Source organism: Dendrobium catenatum, unplaced genomic scaffold (assembly GCF_001605985.2).
Source record: "Dendrobium catenatum unplaced genomic scaffold, ASM160598v2 fragScaff_scaffold_1090, whole genome shotgun sequence".
Taxonomy (NCBI): Eukaryota; Viridiplantae; Streptophyta; class Magnoliopsida; order Asparagales; family Orchidaceae; genus Dendrobium; species Dendrobium catenatum.
The window spans coordinates 1,496,558-1,512,867 of NW_021319552.1; the positions used below are offsets into that span (position 1 = coordinate 1,496,558).

The following is a 16,310-nucleotide window of genomic DNA, read 5'->3' on the forward strand; positions in this document are numbered from 1 at the left end:
CGATTCATCTTCCCCTACTACCAGTGCAGATCCAACGTGGCCTCGAAAGTAGCTGCTGCGCCGAGGATGGAAGAGCCGCACCTTGAGCACAGGAACATCGGCGGCACCGGCTGGCCATCAGATATGCCGATGCAACGCGTGTGATGCCAGACATCACAGCTATCACATGCTACCATGCGTTCCCCATCATCATCCCGCGCGCCGCACGCGCACCCCACAGCCCACGAGTCGGCTCCGCCCTCGTACCGCAGCTCACATTCCAAGTCCGCCCCCTCCCCGCTCACCATCACGACCGAACCGGATTCAGCCCCGCCAACCATCACCGGATCCCATTCCTCACCTTCCACCCCATCAACCCTCCACAACCGGAACCCCTCCATCATGCAATAGGTTTCCCTCATCGCCTTCTCTGCCTCCCCACGCAAATCCCCAACTGATGCGTGCGCCTCCACGACCACCACCTCTGGCGGCGGCAAGGGACGCGTCAACTTCTTCATTTCGCTCGTGCTTGGACTCCACTTGCACAGAAACCGCAATCGGTCATCGTTGTCGTCAACTAGTGGGAATTTTTTTATCCAGTGCTTACCGTCCAGAACCGCCCGTGCTGCTTCCGGTCGCGCTGCCACTAATGCCTGGCAAACAACCTCCAGCTCTCGCTCGATCTGCCCCATACCTAATGCTGCCGTCACCGTTGATTCCTCCTCGTCTACCCCACCGGCATCTGGAATCTCCTCTAAGCGGAACTCAAGCACGCGGGTGGCGGGGTTGGATGTTCGACGCACAACGTGGCGACCCACAATGCAGTTGCCGAGCGACTTGAGTACAAAGTCGAGGAGACCGGTGTCGCCGATGGTGAGGCGTGCGGCGTCGCGGACTTCCTGCCGCGTCATCCCGCCGTGCTCCAAGAGAGCGTCAACGATCACCTCGGCGGCCACGCGGAGCCTTCTGACTGGCCACCGGCTCTCCAGCTCCGCAGCCACCGTGTCAAAGTCTCGGCATCGCTTTTGCTTTTGCGCGGCAGCCGATCTTTTCGTCTGCGGCCTGGATGGCGGCGGTGGCAGAGAAGGATTAGGGGCGGGTCGGTTCTTGAGGCTGAGGAGGTAGCGGAGGAGGTCGCGGACGTTGGCGAGCTCGCAGTGGTTGGACCAGCACAGCCTGCGGTGGACGGCGATGATGCGGCTGACGTCCCAGCTACGACCGGCCATAGCGCTGTCCGCGACAAGCGTATCAAGCGGGAGAGATGAAAGATGTTCAAGCTCTTGGGCGTAAATTTTCTCCGTAACACCAAAGCTCCCCATTCGGTATTGGTAGCCCCAGCGGCTAAACCAAGGGGATCCATAGGCGACTCCAAGTAGTAGCCGGAGGTCGATCGATTTCTTGCGAGATGTGTCCACCACCGTCACTTCCCTGTTGTCAAGTTAGAAAAAAGTTATTAATTATCTTATTATTCGAATTCGGATGAAAAATTGATTAGGTAGACATGAATACCGGACTTGGAGGGAAGTGCAGAGGCGGTCCCAAAGGTCCATGAATTGGTGGCCGGAGATGAACTTTGAGCCGCCTTCACGGCCGTTGATGCAAAGAAGATGACCGAAACCGTTACAATGAAGGAGGCCGTGGAGGAGGTGGTTATGGAGAAGGCAAGCGTCCTGGTTCAGGGGCTTGTCCCAATCGTCGTCGGCTGGGATTATCATGTGGTACCTCGTCCTTGACACCAAATGGTGACTCCAACCTAACAATAAATCAAATTTCCATCAGTAAAAGAGCGCCATAACTAAAATTAACCAAAAACGAAAGCCCTCGTCTCCTTCGAGTCAAGAAATTATTATTGCTAACCCATTCATTCTCGACTCTTTCTTAGTCTTTCGCCCAGCAAAGAAGGGGGTTACGAAACCACGCACGAATCTTGGTGTAAAATGTGCATCAAAAGTCGTGAGTGGAACAATTAAATTGTGGGATCCCCCGAAGATATCAGTGGTCCCTTCAGTGAGAAAACCATCGCTCATTGATAGAGGAAAGATCCCCCGATTTTAGCTGATTGCAGCGAAGTCACAGAGCTAAACCCGTCTCAGAGGAGAGGAGAAAGACATAGAGAAACAATGCACATCGAAAGATCGCTGACGAGACACAAATTCTTCAGCGATCCCGGAAAGCGTTCGAGATCGAAAAAACCCAACACATGAAAAAAATGTGGCGCAAAACTAACCGCAACAGCGACAGTATTCGCAGAACGGGTGGCGCGAGCGGCGAACACACTCTTCCACGGTATATAGGGGGATTAGTACGCCGGTCTTCTCGTCAACAAGAAGCGTGCACCATGTCGGCATTCCTTCCGTCGACCTCTGCTCGACGTCGCTGCATTGACGGAGAAACTCTCTGATGTTGTCCCGAAAGGCGCCAAAGAAATATGTCGGACACCCGGGGTCCATGAACGTCCTCAAGCCATAGATCTTCGATCTCTGCTTCCTCTTCGCCGTCGGATCCAAGATCACCGCCGACGGCATTTGCGATCCCTTTGCCGTTTGCCGCCGCCGTCGCCACCGCCGCCTGCAACAATTTCGGTCTTCTTGAGCTATCACGATCACGCTGCCGCCTTTTCTTTCACAAAGAAAATCTCAAGCAACTGAGAGACCAAAGAAGTGACGCAAAGCCAACAGCAACTGGCTTTATACTGAGCCATTTCCGAAATTCGTGCAGTCTGCATATTTTCCGCTTTTCTGCTGACTAGTCGGATTCCTCAAATAGATCTGACGGCTCATCGCAGTGATGGAATATCATTTGAGGCGTAGTTTCCGCTACTGAAAAGTACGGACAAGATGGATACCACGCGGCGAAGACTGTTACGAGTGCTTCGGCCGTGCTGGTTGCTGACGTGGCGTACTGGACTGATTGCCTGATGACGGCGGGGCCGTTACAGTTCAGTTAAAGACCCAACGTTTCTTCGACCGAATTGGTTCGTAAGGTTTCATAACCGTCCGATGACCCGTACTCCACTGAACGGTGTAGATGAAGTCGTCATAATCATTCAATATTTTATTATCAACAGAAATATATTAGCCTATATTTTATTACTGTTGATGAGTTATAAAATTACTTGATGTGGCACGAATTTTAATACACATTTGGATTGAAAATATTTAGAATTCAATTCACGATCGATCATTCGAGCTTCAATTTTAACAAATTTATAGTTACGTATAAATGTTACAATCGGAGCCCAAATAAACAAACAAAAAGAGATTGTGAATTGCAAGGTCTATGAAGATTGAGAGAATAAAATAGTAAACGGGTGAGAATGACGAGTAGTCGAGTAGAGAAGAATTATGATGTGAGCTCCAACCATCCACATCATTCAACATGCAAAAATAGATGGAAATGATATGGCTCATTATGTAAGTTTCAAAGATGTGTCCATTGTTTATTTCTAAATTACAAAAATAAGTAATATATCATAGCATTCTACATTACAGATCACATGACAAATAAAGACCTATGCACATGAAAGATCAATAATAAATAAACTAGTTAGTATTCCAAAGACTATGAAAATTAAAATATAAAGCCTTTTAAATTGTAATTAGCACCCCCAAAACTAGTAAACGAGCCATAAAAAAATATTGTGAAGCATCTTTTAAAATTTCTTAAAATAGGCTCACAAAATTGTTTCCTGGCACTTAAGAATTCGTTATCTGCCTCAAAACTTTAACGACTTCGAATTTCCGGTCTCTTATAATATGCCAAAACTTCTCCACATAAATTATTATGCTTAATTGATACATCTAAAGAGGGGCAAGGCCATGATTATAGCTCATGGATAGATGGATGACCAGCTAGGTAGGCATCCAATTGTTATTAAGGAATTGACAATCAAAGGGGTTATAGAGGGAAAGGGCAATCTAGCGAGATAACTTAGTGTCCTTAGTGGCGATCATTGGCGGAACCATAGGTTCCTGGGGGGGGGGGGGGAATTCCCCTGTGACTTTTTTCACTTCTAATATGAGACTTTTTTTCTCTTATAATTTATTCTTTTATCATATATTTTAAATCTATTATTTTTATTATTTTTTTTAATTTATTTACATATGTAATTTCATGCTATTTAAATATAATTAAAATTCACATGCTATTTTTTTAAAAAAATTTGATAAAAATATCATATAACTTTAATAAATATTATATAATTAGGATTTATTTGGGATAATTTTCTTGCTGCTTTATTTTTTAGATAATAATAATAATTTTATTTGGTTGTCATGTTTTTATTATTTTTAAAAAATTTGTAGTTAGAAGTTATTTCTTACATTCAGAATTGTAAGTTGCTTTCTTTAGAACAATTTTACAATCAACTTAATAGAAAGTTGCAGCTATTCCAAACTTTTTGTAGGAGAATTTATTAAGTGCAGATATCTTTTATACTTTATGCAAGGATTTCTGAAGCATACAGTTGCATACTCCTTATTTATTTCAATTTGTTTTGATGTGTCCTCTTAAAAAAAAAATAATTTAGGCCCCCTTAAATATATTTTCTGGCTCCGCCACTGCTAATATTTTCTTTGATGTTTTTCATGACAATTTAATTACACATTTTTTCTTTATTTTTCTTTCTTAACTTTTTTAAAATAAATTTTCGTTATATATATATATATAACATTTTTTAATATTTAATTATTTTTGTATTGTATTTTCCCCCCCTCAAAATTGAAGCTGGTTCCGCCCCTGATGGTGATGGAGCTCATATGTAAGACAAAAATCTTTGTTAATTTGAGAGTACATACAAAGGAAGATGAAAGAGAGGAATATAATTATAGTGATTATGCCCATTGTGTAGAGAGAAGACCATCCAAAGAATATAAAAAAAAGTAGATTGATATGAGCAATTTCTATTAAAAATATGCATTTTAAGACATTTTAAAGTCCTTAAAAATTTATAATGCATTTGCTTTTTCTAACATAAAATAGAAAATACGTAAGTAAATCTTTTATTTGACAATCATAATGCTCACAATCAAACAACCCATAAAATTCTCTCAACTTGATATTTTAAGGGAATCAAGCCAAGTGATTAAGTACATCAATGCCTTTATAGATTATCACAATCCAATATCTAATTTAGAAAAAAGAGATATTTTTATCTTTTTAATCATTTATCAGAGCTATTATAAATTATCTATATAATTCAATATCTAGCGAAAGCAATTAATTATCAAAAAGCTTGAAATATTTCTCTATATTCATTCACCAAAATTATATTTACAATAGCTATGAGATTAATAAAAATCACTAATATATCAATAGCTCATGACTACAAAAGAATAAAAGAAAATACAAAACAAAATCAAAAGAAGAACTTGAGAATCTCAATTGGTCTCACACTCTCACTCCACATGGTCCCAACCCCATTCTCTGATTTAAAATCAATAAAATCACGTAATGAGCTTATAAAATCTAACAAAACTCAAAACTAGCTTAAGCTTTCAATAGAAGATCTAAAAAATCAATATACATGCTCATCTCAGTCAACAGAATCAATATTATTTAATACTCAGTCATCACTTGTACAATTCAGTATGAATAATAACGAAATGTTAGAATCAACATGTTTCAATTTATAAATCAATAGTGTGAAACGTGCAATTAATAAATCAATATTGTTGCATAAACATACTACTGTTAATTTTATTAGTATTACCCTTTTATCAATTATCTATTATATGAAATTAGTACATGAAATCAGTATATGTAATGAATTCACTTCTCTATGTATCTATCAATACTATCAATGTATAAATTATATCAATCTATGGTTCATTAAGGCATTACATCTAGCTTTAATGTGATATTTTTATTCTTTTATATCTATTCATTGCAACATTATATCATCTTTATTATCATTATTTATACCATTATTATTATAGGTGGCTTTAAATAAATCAGTAAGAGTCATCATTCTCTGCCCATCAGTGTAATTGATCATTAATTACAGGCTATAATCAGGACAACACCACAAACTATCTTTAAAGAAAAGACAATTGGCCTACCCTCCTATGCAGTGTATTATATTTTAACTGTCAACTCAAATTATAGTGTTAACATTCAGTCTTCCTTGTTAACATATAAATACTATATTTATTTTATATCAGTTGTATTAATCTTCCATTCATGTATGAAATGCTAAAATTTATAAATCCAGAAAAATGTGTATTATAATTGATAGTTTAAAAAAAAAAATCACAATTTCATTTTAACCAGTAAAATTTAATAATATTACTGTGAAAATATCCGTAAAGGTTGTATTTATCATATACGAAAAGTTAAATAGTAAAAGTATCGTAAATCATGAGAAAAATTGTTTTTATCGATTTAGGAGAGTTCAAATTTGTTAAACTCAAAATCATTGAAAAATTAAAGTGATATTCGGATTACTTACAATGATCATAAGACTTTTTTCTAACTGAAATAACATATGAAAATGATTAAAACATGATTTCTCTCTCTTCCCTCTCTCCTCTTTCTCTCCCTTATCCCTTTCATCTTCCACGACAAACAATTGATATAAGACGGAGGATGTGCTGCTTTACTGCTTAGGTTTAGAATAACATACATACAAAAGTACTATTAGTGGCTTAGTATCATTGTGCTCCGACCCAGCACTGCAATGTCACATGTTGAATCAGTAATTAGTGTAGAACAGAGGCTTCAATGCTGCGGTGACAGTTTCGAGCAACGTTTTGCTCTCAAGTCTGGCGCCAAAGCTCTCTAGTTCAAAAAGAAATTCAAAATGTTCATTTTAAAATGCTTTTTTATATCTTGGGACCTTGGGTGTTGTTACATAGATGTTGTCTTTATTCACTAATACTTATGCAACTAAACGTTGAGTTAAAAATAAAATAAAAAAAAGCTCTAAATTGGTATTCCCGATTTATTTCTACTAGTCTATCTTCATTCAATGAACTCCCATTAGAGTTTCTGATAAAATTATCCACCATTCAAGCTCTAAAAACCATGTTAACTCATTTTAATATCAAGTTTAAAGAGAATGAGTCACTTATGAAGTATATGACACAATATAATAAAGCTTCACCTGGCGTCATTGGTTTTGATCTATTAATAATGAAGATTGCACTTATATTGACCTAATAATGCCTAGAATATCTTGATCCAAACTCAATTGGAGCTGAATCTCAAATGTATATTTGATTTGTGGGACAAAGCAATCTCTAAAATTTTAATATCTACTAATCAAAACGAGCATTTTTACGAGACGATTCTAAAGATATAAATATCACACAATTTTGATTTTTCATTGAGGGATTAAAATGTTTAAATACAACTTAGTGTTTAAGGGTATCAACTTCTACTGTCCAATGGGGTATTCTAAATTCTTGTTAAAAGGAATAGTATACTCTTCCAAAAGTTTAAATCATGGCATCTTCCCATATTCGGTGAAGTAATCAAAGGAAAGAATTCTATGACACGGAAAGTTAGAGTTCTATTTATTAACATAAATCATCTATTGTTGATCAACATAATGCCATTAACTGTTGACATTCATCCTTTCACCCACAATCTCTCACCATCAACACCCACACTGACACGAGAAATTATTCTGTGCAGACGCCGAAAACGCAGTTTATCGTCCAAAGACCAACTAGAATGCGCCACGTCAGTAGTACCGAGCACGGTACCTAGCGGTACTGAGCACAATACCGAGCCATGGTACCAAGCGGGGCTGATGTGGCACATTCCGGTTGGTCTCTGGATGACGTTCGTCATCCACACATAATAATTTGCCCACTTACAAAAGCATTGAACCTAATGTTACTTTCTACTAAACTAAACCGAAGTCCTTGATCTGTCATTGACAACCAATTAAAATTATCTTCAACTATTGCTAATGTTTCCATTGGACTAAAGTCACAAAACCATCAGCTGTCACTTTCAATCACCTTCGATGCTCGTTGCAAACACCCGCTTTAATTGCTACCGACATCACTTAGGCTTCATTTGGTTATCCGATATCTTTGGTAAAAGATAGTTTTGGAAATATTAGTTGAGGAAACGGAGGTTTTCACCGAAGAAGCAAATGTCAAAAAGCTTATCAAAAGTGTAGAAAAATGATGTTCTGTATTTCTACAAAAGCGTCACATATAAATGACAACCAAAAAATAATTGTGTCATTCCGAAACAAAAAAGATAAAATTAATTCGTCTCAATGAGGCCTTACTTGTGTTGATCTTCAACTACCATCAAACTATGCTGATGACCACTATTCATCGTTATCCACAACTGAGCGTCGTCGTCCATTGTTTGTTGTTATTAATGACCGACTGATGCCAACTTCTATTATTTTGTCTTATGGTAAGTATTCTTTGAACATAAATAGAGCAAATCATTATAACTTTCAGCCTATATAATGTGATTGTTTTAAGTGAGCTAGACACTATTGTTGTGTCGAGGAGTATTCGCGGCGGTAGAGAAATAAAGTATATCGTCTTATCGTTGTACGAAAATCCGGCACGCAATCAGATAAGAGAGAGGGTCTAGCATTTATGAGACACCAAAAATTTTTACGTGGAAAACCCTAAAAAGGGGGAAAAACCACGGGGCCTAGCCCAGTTTGAATGAATCCACTAGTATTGCAGTCGATTACAAATGAGGCCCTTCCTTGGGAGAAGGCCTTAGCTTGATGTACATTTTATATAGTACATTACATTATATGAATACAAAGAATCACTATTGACATGTTCGTTTGGTCAGGAGGACCTTAGTCGGCGAGCGACGGAGGTCGGAAGGCTTGTAGTCGGTGGGCGACGTAAGTCAGGAGGACCGTAGTCGGCTGGTGACGGAGGCCGGAAGGACTGTAGTCAGCGGGCGACGTAAGTTAGGAGGACCGTAGTCGGTGGGCGACAGAGGTCGGAAAGACTGTAGTCGGCGGGCGACATAAGCCAGAAGGATCGTAGTCGGCAGGCGACGGAGGTCGAAAGAACTGTATTTGGCGGGCGACATAAGTCAGGAGGACCGTAATCGGTGGGCGACGGAGATCGGAAAGACTGTAGTCTGACGACGAAGATCAGAAGGACAGCGTCAGGTAGAAGTCCAACAATGGAAAGAAATCCATCTTCGCGTAGACGTCCAGCGAAGTCCGATAAACGGTAGAAGTCCGGCATCGGGTATAAACTTGGCGAAGAGTGAAGGTTCGACGTCGGGTAGAAGTCCGACGTCTGTTGGTAGCAGAGGAGAACTCCGGCTTCACTTGGGCGGAGTTTCAGCGTCAGAAGGGAACTATGCTGCAAATTGGGAAGAATTTCAGCATCACGTGGAAGTTGGGAAGAATTCCTGCGTTCTCTCGAATATCACGCATAATCCCCGCGTGTTCGGGTGGCAGGAAGAGCTCCGGCGGTGGTCGAGGAGGAGCTTCTTCCTTCTCCTCCTTCTTCTCTTCTTCTTCTCTCTATTCACTTGAGTCCCCCTTTGTATAGAATGAGGGCTCTATTTATAGTTTTTCTGGAGTCGCATAGCCCATAAATAGGCGTGAGATCATGGGTGAATTGGATGTGGTTTGAATGGACGGCCAATATCGAATCCTTTGATCATGCACCATTTATTGGACATTTGAAGGTCTTAATGATGTCAGAATTTAATGATCTTGGGCTCGTTGGATTCGTCTCGTCGAGCCGCTCGATTAGAGTATAAGATCGTTAAAATCGAAGACCGTTTGGTAACTCAAATTGTCGTTTGAACCTTCCAATAGCGCTTTGGGTCCTTGATTCAGACCCATTTGGACTTGGATTGGGTCGAATTTGGTGTAGTTGGATTCGTATTTCCGAGACGCTCAATTTGACTATAAGCTCGCTGAAATCGGAGTTCATATGCTCTCGAATTTAATTTTTGAAGTTTTCGAACTGATTTTGCCTCGAGATTCGTGCCCAATCAAGATAATTTTGTGATGACGTATCAACTATAAATTTTCACCTTTTTCTTGTTATGATTTTTCATGCAAAAGTTTTATGTCTTTTGTGATTTGTATTTATTCATTTGGCTTAGTTTATAAGTCGCTTATTTTATTTCTATTTTTCTGTGCATGGGTAGGAAGGACCGTAGTATGCAAGAGATCGAGGTAAGAATGACCGTTGTCTGGTGATGTAGGTCCGAAGGACCGTAGTAGGCGACGGAGGTTGAAAGGATCATAATCTGTACTTCGGTAGTAGACAGGGGTCCAAAAGACCTTAGTTGGCCGGAGATTGGGGTCAAAAAGATCATTGTAGTAAGGCGGTATTATGGTAAAACTTTGGGCATTAGGTGGTGGCCTGACAGAAGTTCGAACCTCAGGTGGTTGTCCGATAGAAGTCCGGGCCTCAAGTGGTGGTTCGGCAGAAGTCCGAGCGTCGTGGTGGTCCGGCAGAAATTTTTGTGCCTCAGGTGGTGGTCCGGTAGAAGTCCGGGTCTCAAGTGGTGGTAAGATAGAAGTTCGATCCTCAGTTGGTGGTCCGATAGAAGTCCGGGTCTCAGGTGGTGGTCAAGTAGAAGTCCGAGCCTCAGGTGGTGGTCCAGCAGAAGTCCGGGTCTCAGGTGGTGGTCAGGTAGATGTTCGAGCCTCAAGTGGTGGTCCGGCGAAACTCCGGGCCTCAGGTGGTGGTCCAATAGAAGTCCGGGCCTCAGGTGGTGGTCCGACAGAAGTTCGGGCCTCAGGTGGTGGTTCGGCGAAGCTCAGTGCCTCAAGTGGTGGTCCGGTGGAGGTGAGGGCCTCAAGTGGCTATCAGGCAAAATTTTGGGCCTCATGCGGTGGTCCGGCGGAGCTCAGGGCCTCAAGTGGTGGTCCTGGTGGAGCAACGACGTCAGGCGGTGGTTCGGCAGAACTAAGGTGGTGGTCGAGGAGGAGCAAGGAGGCAAGAACGATCTCCAATCTCTCTCTTGAATCCTTTTGGCTTGGTGTCTCCCATTCAAGAGGGAGGAGGGGTCTATTTATAGATTTTCTAGAGTGGCATGACCCGTAAATAGGTGGTAGATCAAGGGCATATTGGGAGTGGCTTGGATGGACGACCGATGTTGAATCTGTTGAGGGTGGACCATTTGATGGACATATGTATGCCTTAATTAGTGATGTTTAAATTTAGTGATCTTGGGCTCGTCGGATTTGTTTCGTCGAGCCGCTCGATTGGACTATAAGCACGTCATGTTTGGAAACCGGTTGGTAATCCAAATTGCGGTTCGAACCCTCCAACAACGCTTCAGACCCTTGATTTGGATCCGTTTGGACTCGGATTGAGTCGATTTTAGTGTCGTTGGGTTCATATTTCTGTGACGCTCAGTTCGACTGTTTTGCTGAAATTGGAGTTCAGATGGTTCCAATTTTAATTTTGGATTCAAACTTGATTTTGCCTCGAGATTTGTGCCCGATCAAGATAATTTTTCGATGACGTATCGATCTAGATTCATGCTTTCTTTCCCATGTTCTCTCCTTTTCCCACATATCCAAACTTCATTACATTAGGAAGATGATAAATGGCATATTTAGTATTTGTTGGGACATAATTAGTTAAATTTAAATATAAAATATGTAAATTATATCATTTTAAATGCTATTTATCTAAATCCTAAAAATATTGGCACAATATTACGAAGAAAGATGGGCGTAACTCACCGGAGGTGACAACATGTTCACAACCGTCCAGAATTTTTTATTTTTTTTATATGTTCACAACCGTCCAGATATGCTCCATCGTATCCCGAAAGCCTTCGCCGTTTCGTGCCGAGGAAGAAAAGATTCAGCGAAGCGAGGAAACGCGCCCCTGCTGATGGACCCAACGCCCCCAATCACCGCCTGTTGTCAATAAAAAACAAGGATTATCGCATTCATCTCGTTAACGCCCGCCGGCCGCCGGCTCTCTCACTCTCTCTGTCTCTGTCTCTGTTGAGGTAAGTTTTATTAACTACATGCGTTGTTATTATGAGGAAATGAAATTAGAGGAAGCAAAGAAATTTCCTTTTTATTCTGTTCTCAGGCTGAACTTGGAGAGTTTTCAGAGCCTTTCAAAACTTTCCATGTTTACTCTGTTCCCTCGTTTCAATGCAGCGTCATTCACCTTGATGTGCATAGCTGTTCGTTAAAATCTATGAAGAGATACATTTCCTTTTATGCAGGCTGCTTATTTTGGAATTTTTGTTCATTGTCTGGTTGTTGCAGGTTATAAGTTGGGCCCTCTTCCTTCCAAGTTCGCAACTTTTATTTCATTGTGATGAAGCCAACACATTATTTTGGTCTTCTGCTCATCCTCTGTTTGTCTTTCTATACAACGACCCTTGGCTTTTCGTGGCCCTTCTCTTCGTCTCCTCATCCCCCACCCCGCGCGAATAAACAACTCGGCGAGGGTTTTATTGAAAAAGAAACGAAAGGAAGTTTCTCCATAGGCAGCCATGATGATGCCAAGGCTACGAAGCTTTTGGAGAAAGCAAGGAGGAAGCTTGCAACGCCAAACAGTTGCTGGCACAGAGCTTACAACCAGCTCTTCTCTAGCTGTGCGGAGATAATCTCCAGTAACGAGAAACAAGAAAAGCTGGCATGGATGCTCAGTGACTGTTTCCAATTGGATTCTGGGAGACAAGGATTCCCGTCCTGCAATGACGCCGGGCCGATGATGAAATGCCTTAAGAAACTAGATGATGCAGAGCACAAAGTATTTCTTGAGTTCTATCTCGAAACCAACTCCATCTGCCACCAATTACAGTTGAGTTTTTATTAATAAAATTCCCTACTCATCTTCTTTGATTATCCAGTTTTTAAAAGAATTTGATACGTTTACTTTCAGAAACGATGCATTCCGGCACAATACGGAGAGATTGGTCAATGACTTGGTGAAGTCTGCTCGATCAGTAGAGGATAAATTGGATGTAATTGAAGAAAGATCAGAAGAGTTGTTGCAGGATTCCATCAAGATACATGATTCCTTGACTTCGGTGGAGTTTCAGACCCGGAATTTGGCAGATGCTTCAAGGGATGTGGAGGCTCAAATTCGTGATGTTCTGAATAACTCTGAGGCGATTTTTGAACAATCAAAGGAGATTTCAGCATCCCAATTGGACCTCAGGGATCGACAAGAAGAGATGAAAGAGAGGATCGAGTCAGGGATGACTTTGCTTCAGGAATCCTACAAGAACTTGGGAGATGATATGAAGAAACTAAAGAGTGACGCTTCAGAGATTGACAGGGAAATAAGAAAGGTCGGGGATTCCATGACTTCCAGCATGCAAAATCTTCAAAGTACTGCGGATGATATCGGTAGTGTTGCGGGATTGTCATTGGAGAAACAAAAGAAGTTGCTTGACGGGCAAGCAGCAGCTCTGGCAGGTTTGGATTTCCTCACAACATTTCAATCTAGAGCTCTTGAAGAAAGCCGGTATCTTTTACTTTTTCTTGTTTTCTTATTATTTTTAATAGTTTTAGGACCTAGTTTGCTAACTTTTGATTAAATTTATTAAAATTTTTGCTAGGGATAATCTCAAAAAATTAGCAGAGTTTGGACACAAGCAGCAGGAGGAGCTACTGAGAAGGCAAGATCAGATTCAACAGGCTCATGACCGACTCATCCAAAATTCACAGTCCATACTCTCCGCCCAGGTTTTTTTTATATTTAATCTTTTATACTCGTGTGATTTATATTTACAATCCTATATTTATAATTAAGCAAAAATCTCTCTATAAAATTAATCATCAAGGTAAGAAATTTCTTGCTTCATGTATAATAATTATTATATGACAGATTCCTAAAGTGTTTTCAGCACTTTATCAAGAACTAAATCCACATACCAAAATAAACTCAAAACTCATTTTTCCCATCTCTACAGGACTCGAATCTAACACCATAATTAAAGAGTACATACATTCATTGATTCATACATTATATATATATATGCTTCAATTTATTCTTTTCTTAACTCAATCTGATTTAGATTTTGCTCATTCTTATAATTGGAGGCAGATATAGCTCTTTGATTACGATATTTAATCCAATTTTTAATCATCTATAATCTTGGATACGCCTCTGCCTAAGTATTATGCCGCGGGTCGAAATACTAAGTTGTGATTGAAATATTTGATTGCAGGAAGAGTTTGAAATGAAACAAGCAAATATTTTTACAGCCTTGGAAAAGCTCTTTTTGCTCCAGAATGCCCTGCTAACTGAATCTCGCTTCATTAAAGCATTCTTCTTTTACTCGTGTGTGATCTTTCTCCTTTATATGCTAACCAGTGCGAAGCAGACCTTCGGCATCAGAGCTCGTCTCTACTTAGGTGAACTTCTTTAAAAAATCCCATTGATATTATGATTCTTCTTATGTAATAATGACTTACAATGTCTTCTGCAAATTCATTCATAGGACTTTGCATCACATTTGTAGTTGAAATTGCTATTATTAGATATAGTTCTATCAACTCCAATCAACAAAGTTGGGTAATGTCGAAAGTGTGGATGACAAGATCATCATTTCTAGTTGTTGCGTCCACTCTTATTCTTCATTCCATCTTTACTTTCAGGTACAAGCAAATGCCTCAATCTTCTTCAATTTTGAACCTTTTTTACTACTGCTACCTTGCACCTGATGACTCTATTTTGATACGATCTTTGCAGAGATTATGAGATTTTAAACTATCAATTGCTACAAATTTTACTCCAAAAGGTTCACGTCATGGAGCAAAACTCAGGCATGGAGCTTAACATTCTTATTTTTCATTATAAGTTGTGAACCTTCTGAATATTACACAATAATTGATTGTAGCTTTCCTTGTGATAGGGCATAAGTACTTGTGCGTTGATGACGAGAGCGAAACAAGTTGGAGTGGATATTCATGGATTGATGAGGAATTGCCCGAAGATGTGGACATGGATGTTGATCCTAATTATGCTTTGCCAGAAGAAGTTGCTGAGAATTCCATCATGACTACGAGCTCTGCATGCAGAAAATACAATCTTCGTCCACGGAGTAGATGGTAAACCATTGACAATATGGATTTCAACAGAAGCTTAGAGCTTACAACATAATATGATGCAGTAGCTATATATCATTCGTTTTGTTCTGAGGTTGTCATAAGTTTTAAGCTGTAATATCTCAACTCTTTTTATTTAGTTCTTGTAGCTTGCTTTGATATGATTCAAAGCCTGAAATATGATGTGATTAACACCTAATTTAATAAATTTGACTTACTTGTTTTGTGTTTCTCACTGTCATCATTGTAAAATTATATTCAAACTATTTAAAACCTCAAGGCATTCAACATTCAATTGGCAAATTTAATTCATTTTGTTTTTTTTGTGATATGACATAATACAAGTATGCAAAAAGATCAGCAGAATTGTACAATAAATCTTTCTAATAAAATTATAAACAGTTTGATCGAGTAGAAATTGAAATGAACTATTAAAGTATTCCGCTTATTCAGTATTTAGGTACTTTAATGACCCAAAAATTAAGTAATTTAGATTTGTTAGATTATTCTGATCATTTTGACTACAAACAAGTAAGATTTAAAATTAGTGATTTTGTTGGATTATATTGACAAGATGCTTACTTTGATAATAATTTTGTTGAAATCAAACTTCAGATAATTTTTTATTTAATTCTGAAACTTTTTAATATAAATATGACATTAGAATTTGTATGGTTAAAATAAAATTTCTTAAGATTTTATCACTTTAGTTTTTAGTTTACAACGGCATTTAAATAGCTTCGCATCTTAAAATAATTCAATAAAAAAATAGACGAGTCATACTTTAGGGTTTTATTTGGGATGATTTTTTTATTATTTTTAAAAGTAAATTTCTAATATAAAAATTAAATTAATAGATAAAAAATAATGACAAAAAGTTATCCCTAATGTAGTCTAATTGGAACCTTTTAGTGGTAGTATCAAAGTTGAATAAAAGTATATGCAAATCAATTAATTTCTATCTTAATATACTTTTCAGGCAAGAGCAGGTTATGATTAATTATATATTAAAAATTATTTTATACAAAATATAAATTTATTAAGAAAAATTAAAATTCAAAATTTTGATAATATTCAAGATCTTTATAAGTCAAATTAGTTACACATACTTTATATTTGATTAATATTTTGTTTAATAAATTAAATTTATCACGTCATCACAAAATTAGCTTGATTGGGCACGAATCTCGAGGCAAAAGCTAGTTGGAAACTTCAAAAATTAATTCTGAGAGCACCTGAACTCCGATTTCAGCAAGCTTATAGTCGAACTGAGCGTCTCGGAAATACGAACCCAACAACACCAAATTCAACCCAATCCGAGCCCAAATGG

General features: G+C 39.1%; 2 protein-coding genes across 2 annotated transcripts; one reads left to right on the forward strand and one right to left on the reverse strand.

The window, feature by feature from the left end:
- Positions 1-17: 17 nt before the first annotated feature.
- On the reverse strand, positions 18-1,640 carry LOC110111230 (PHD finger protein MALE MEIOCYTE DEATH 1-like). The gene is made up of 2 exons (XM_028698494.1): positions 1,489-1,640; positions 18-1,407 (listed from the first exon to the last, which is right to left on the reverse strand). The coding sequence occupies exons 1-2, from the start codon at positions 1,527-1,529 to the stop codon at positions 18-20; spliced, it is 1,431 nt and encodes a 476-aa protein (XP_028554327.1). The 5' UTR covers positions 1,530-1,640.
- A 9,791-nt stretch (positions 1,641-11,431) lies between these two features.
- LOC110111221 (protein GAMETE EXPRESSED 1) lies at positions 11,432-15,211 on the forward strand. Its single transcript, XM_020842993.2, has 8 exons — positions 11,432-11,916; positions 12,185-12,724; positions 12,807-13,394; positions 13,489-13,615; positions 14,101-14,287; positions 14,374-14,530; positions 14,625-14,698; positions 14,788-15,211. Exons 2-8 carry the CDS (start codon positions 12,237-12,239, stop codon positions 14,985-14,987), a joined length of 1,821 nt encoding a protein of 606 aa, XP_020698652.1. The 5' UTR covers positions 11,432-11,916; positions 12,185-12,236; the 3' UTR covers positions 14,988-15,211.
- Positions 15,212-16,310: the final 1,099 nt, after the last annotated feature.

What these genes read in the sequence shown, in the direction of transcription:
- LOC110111230 (XM_028698494.1), bottom strand. Translation starts at nt 1,529, where the DNA reads ATGGACCTTTGGGACCGCCTCTGCACTTCCCTCCAAGTCCG. An exon ending in TGCACTTCCCTCCAAGTCCG is followed by an intron (nt 1,408 to 1,488) that starts GTATTCATGTCT and finishes ACTTGACAACAG; the next exon opens with GGAAGTGACGGTGGTGGACA.
- LOC110111221 (XM_020842993.2), top strand. Translation starts at nt 12,237, where the DNA reads ATGAAGCCAACACATTATTTTGGTCTTCTGCTCATCCTCTGTTTGTCT. An exon ending in AGAGCTCTTGAAGAAAGCCG is followed by an intron (nt 13,395 to 13,488) that starts GTATCTTTTACT and finishes AATTTTTGCTAG; the next exon opens with GGATAATCTCAAAAAATTAG. An exon ending in CATTCCATCTTTACTTTCAG is followed by an intron (nt 14,531 to 14,624) that starts GTACAAGCAAAT and finishes CGATCTTTGCAG; the next exon opens with AGATTATGAGATTTTAAACT.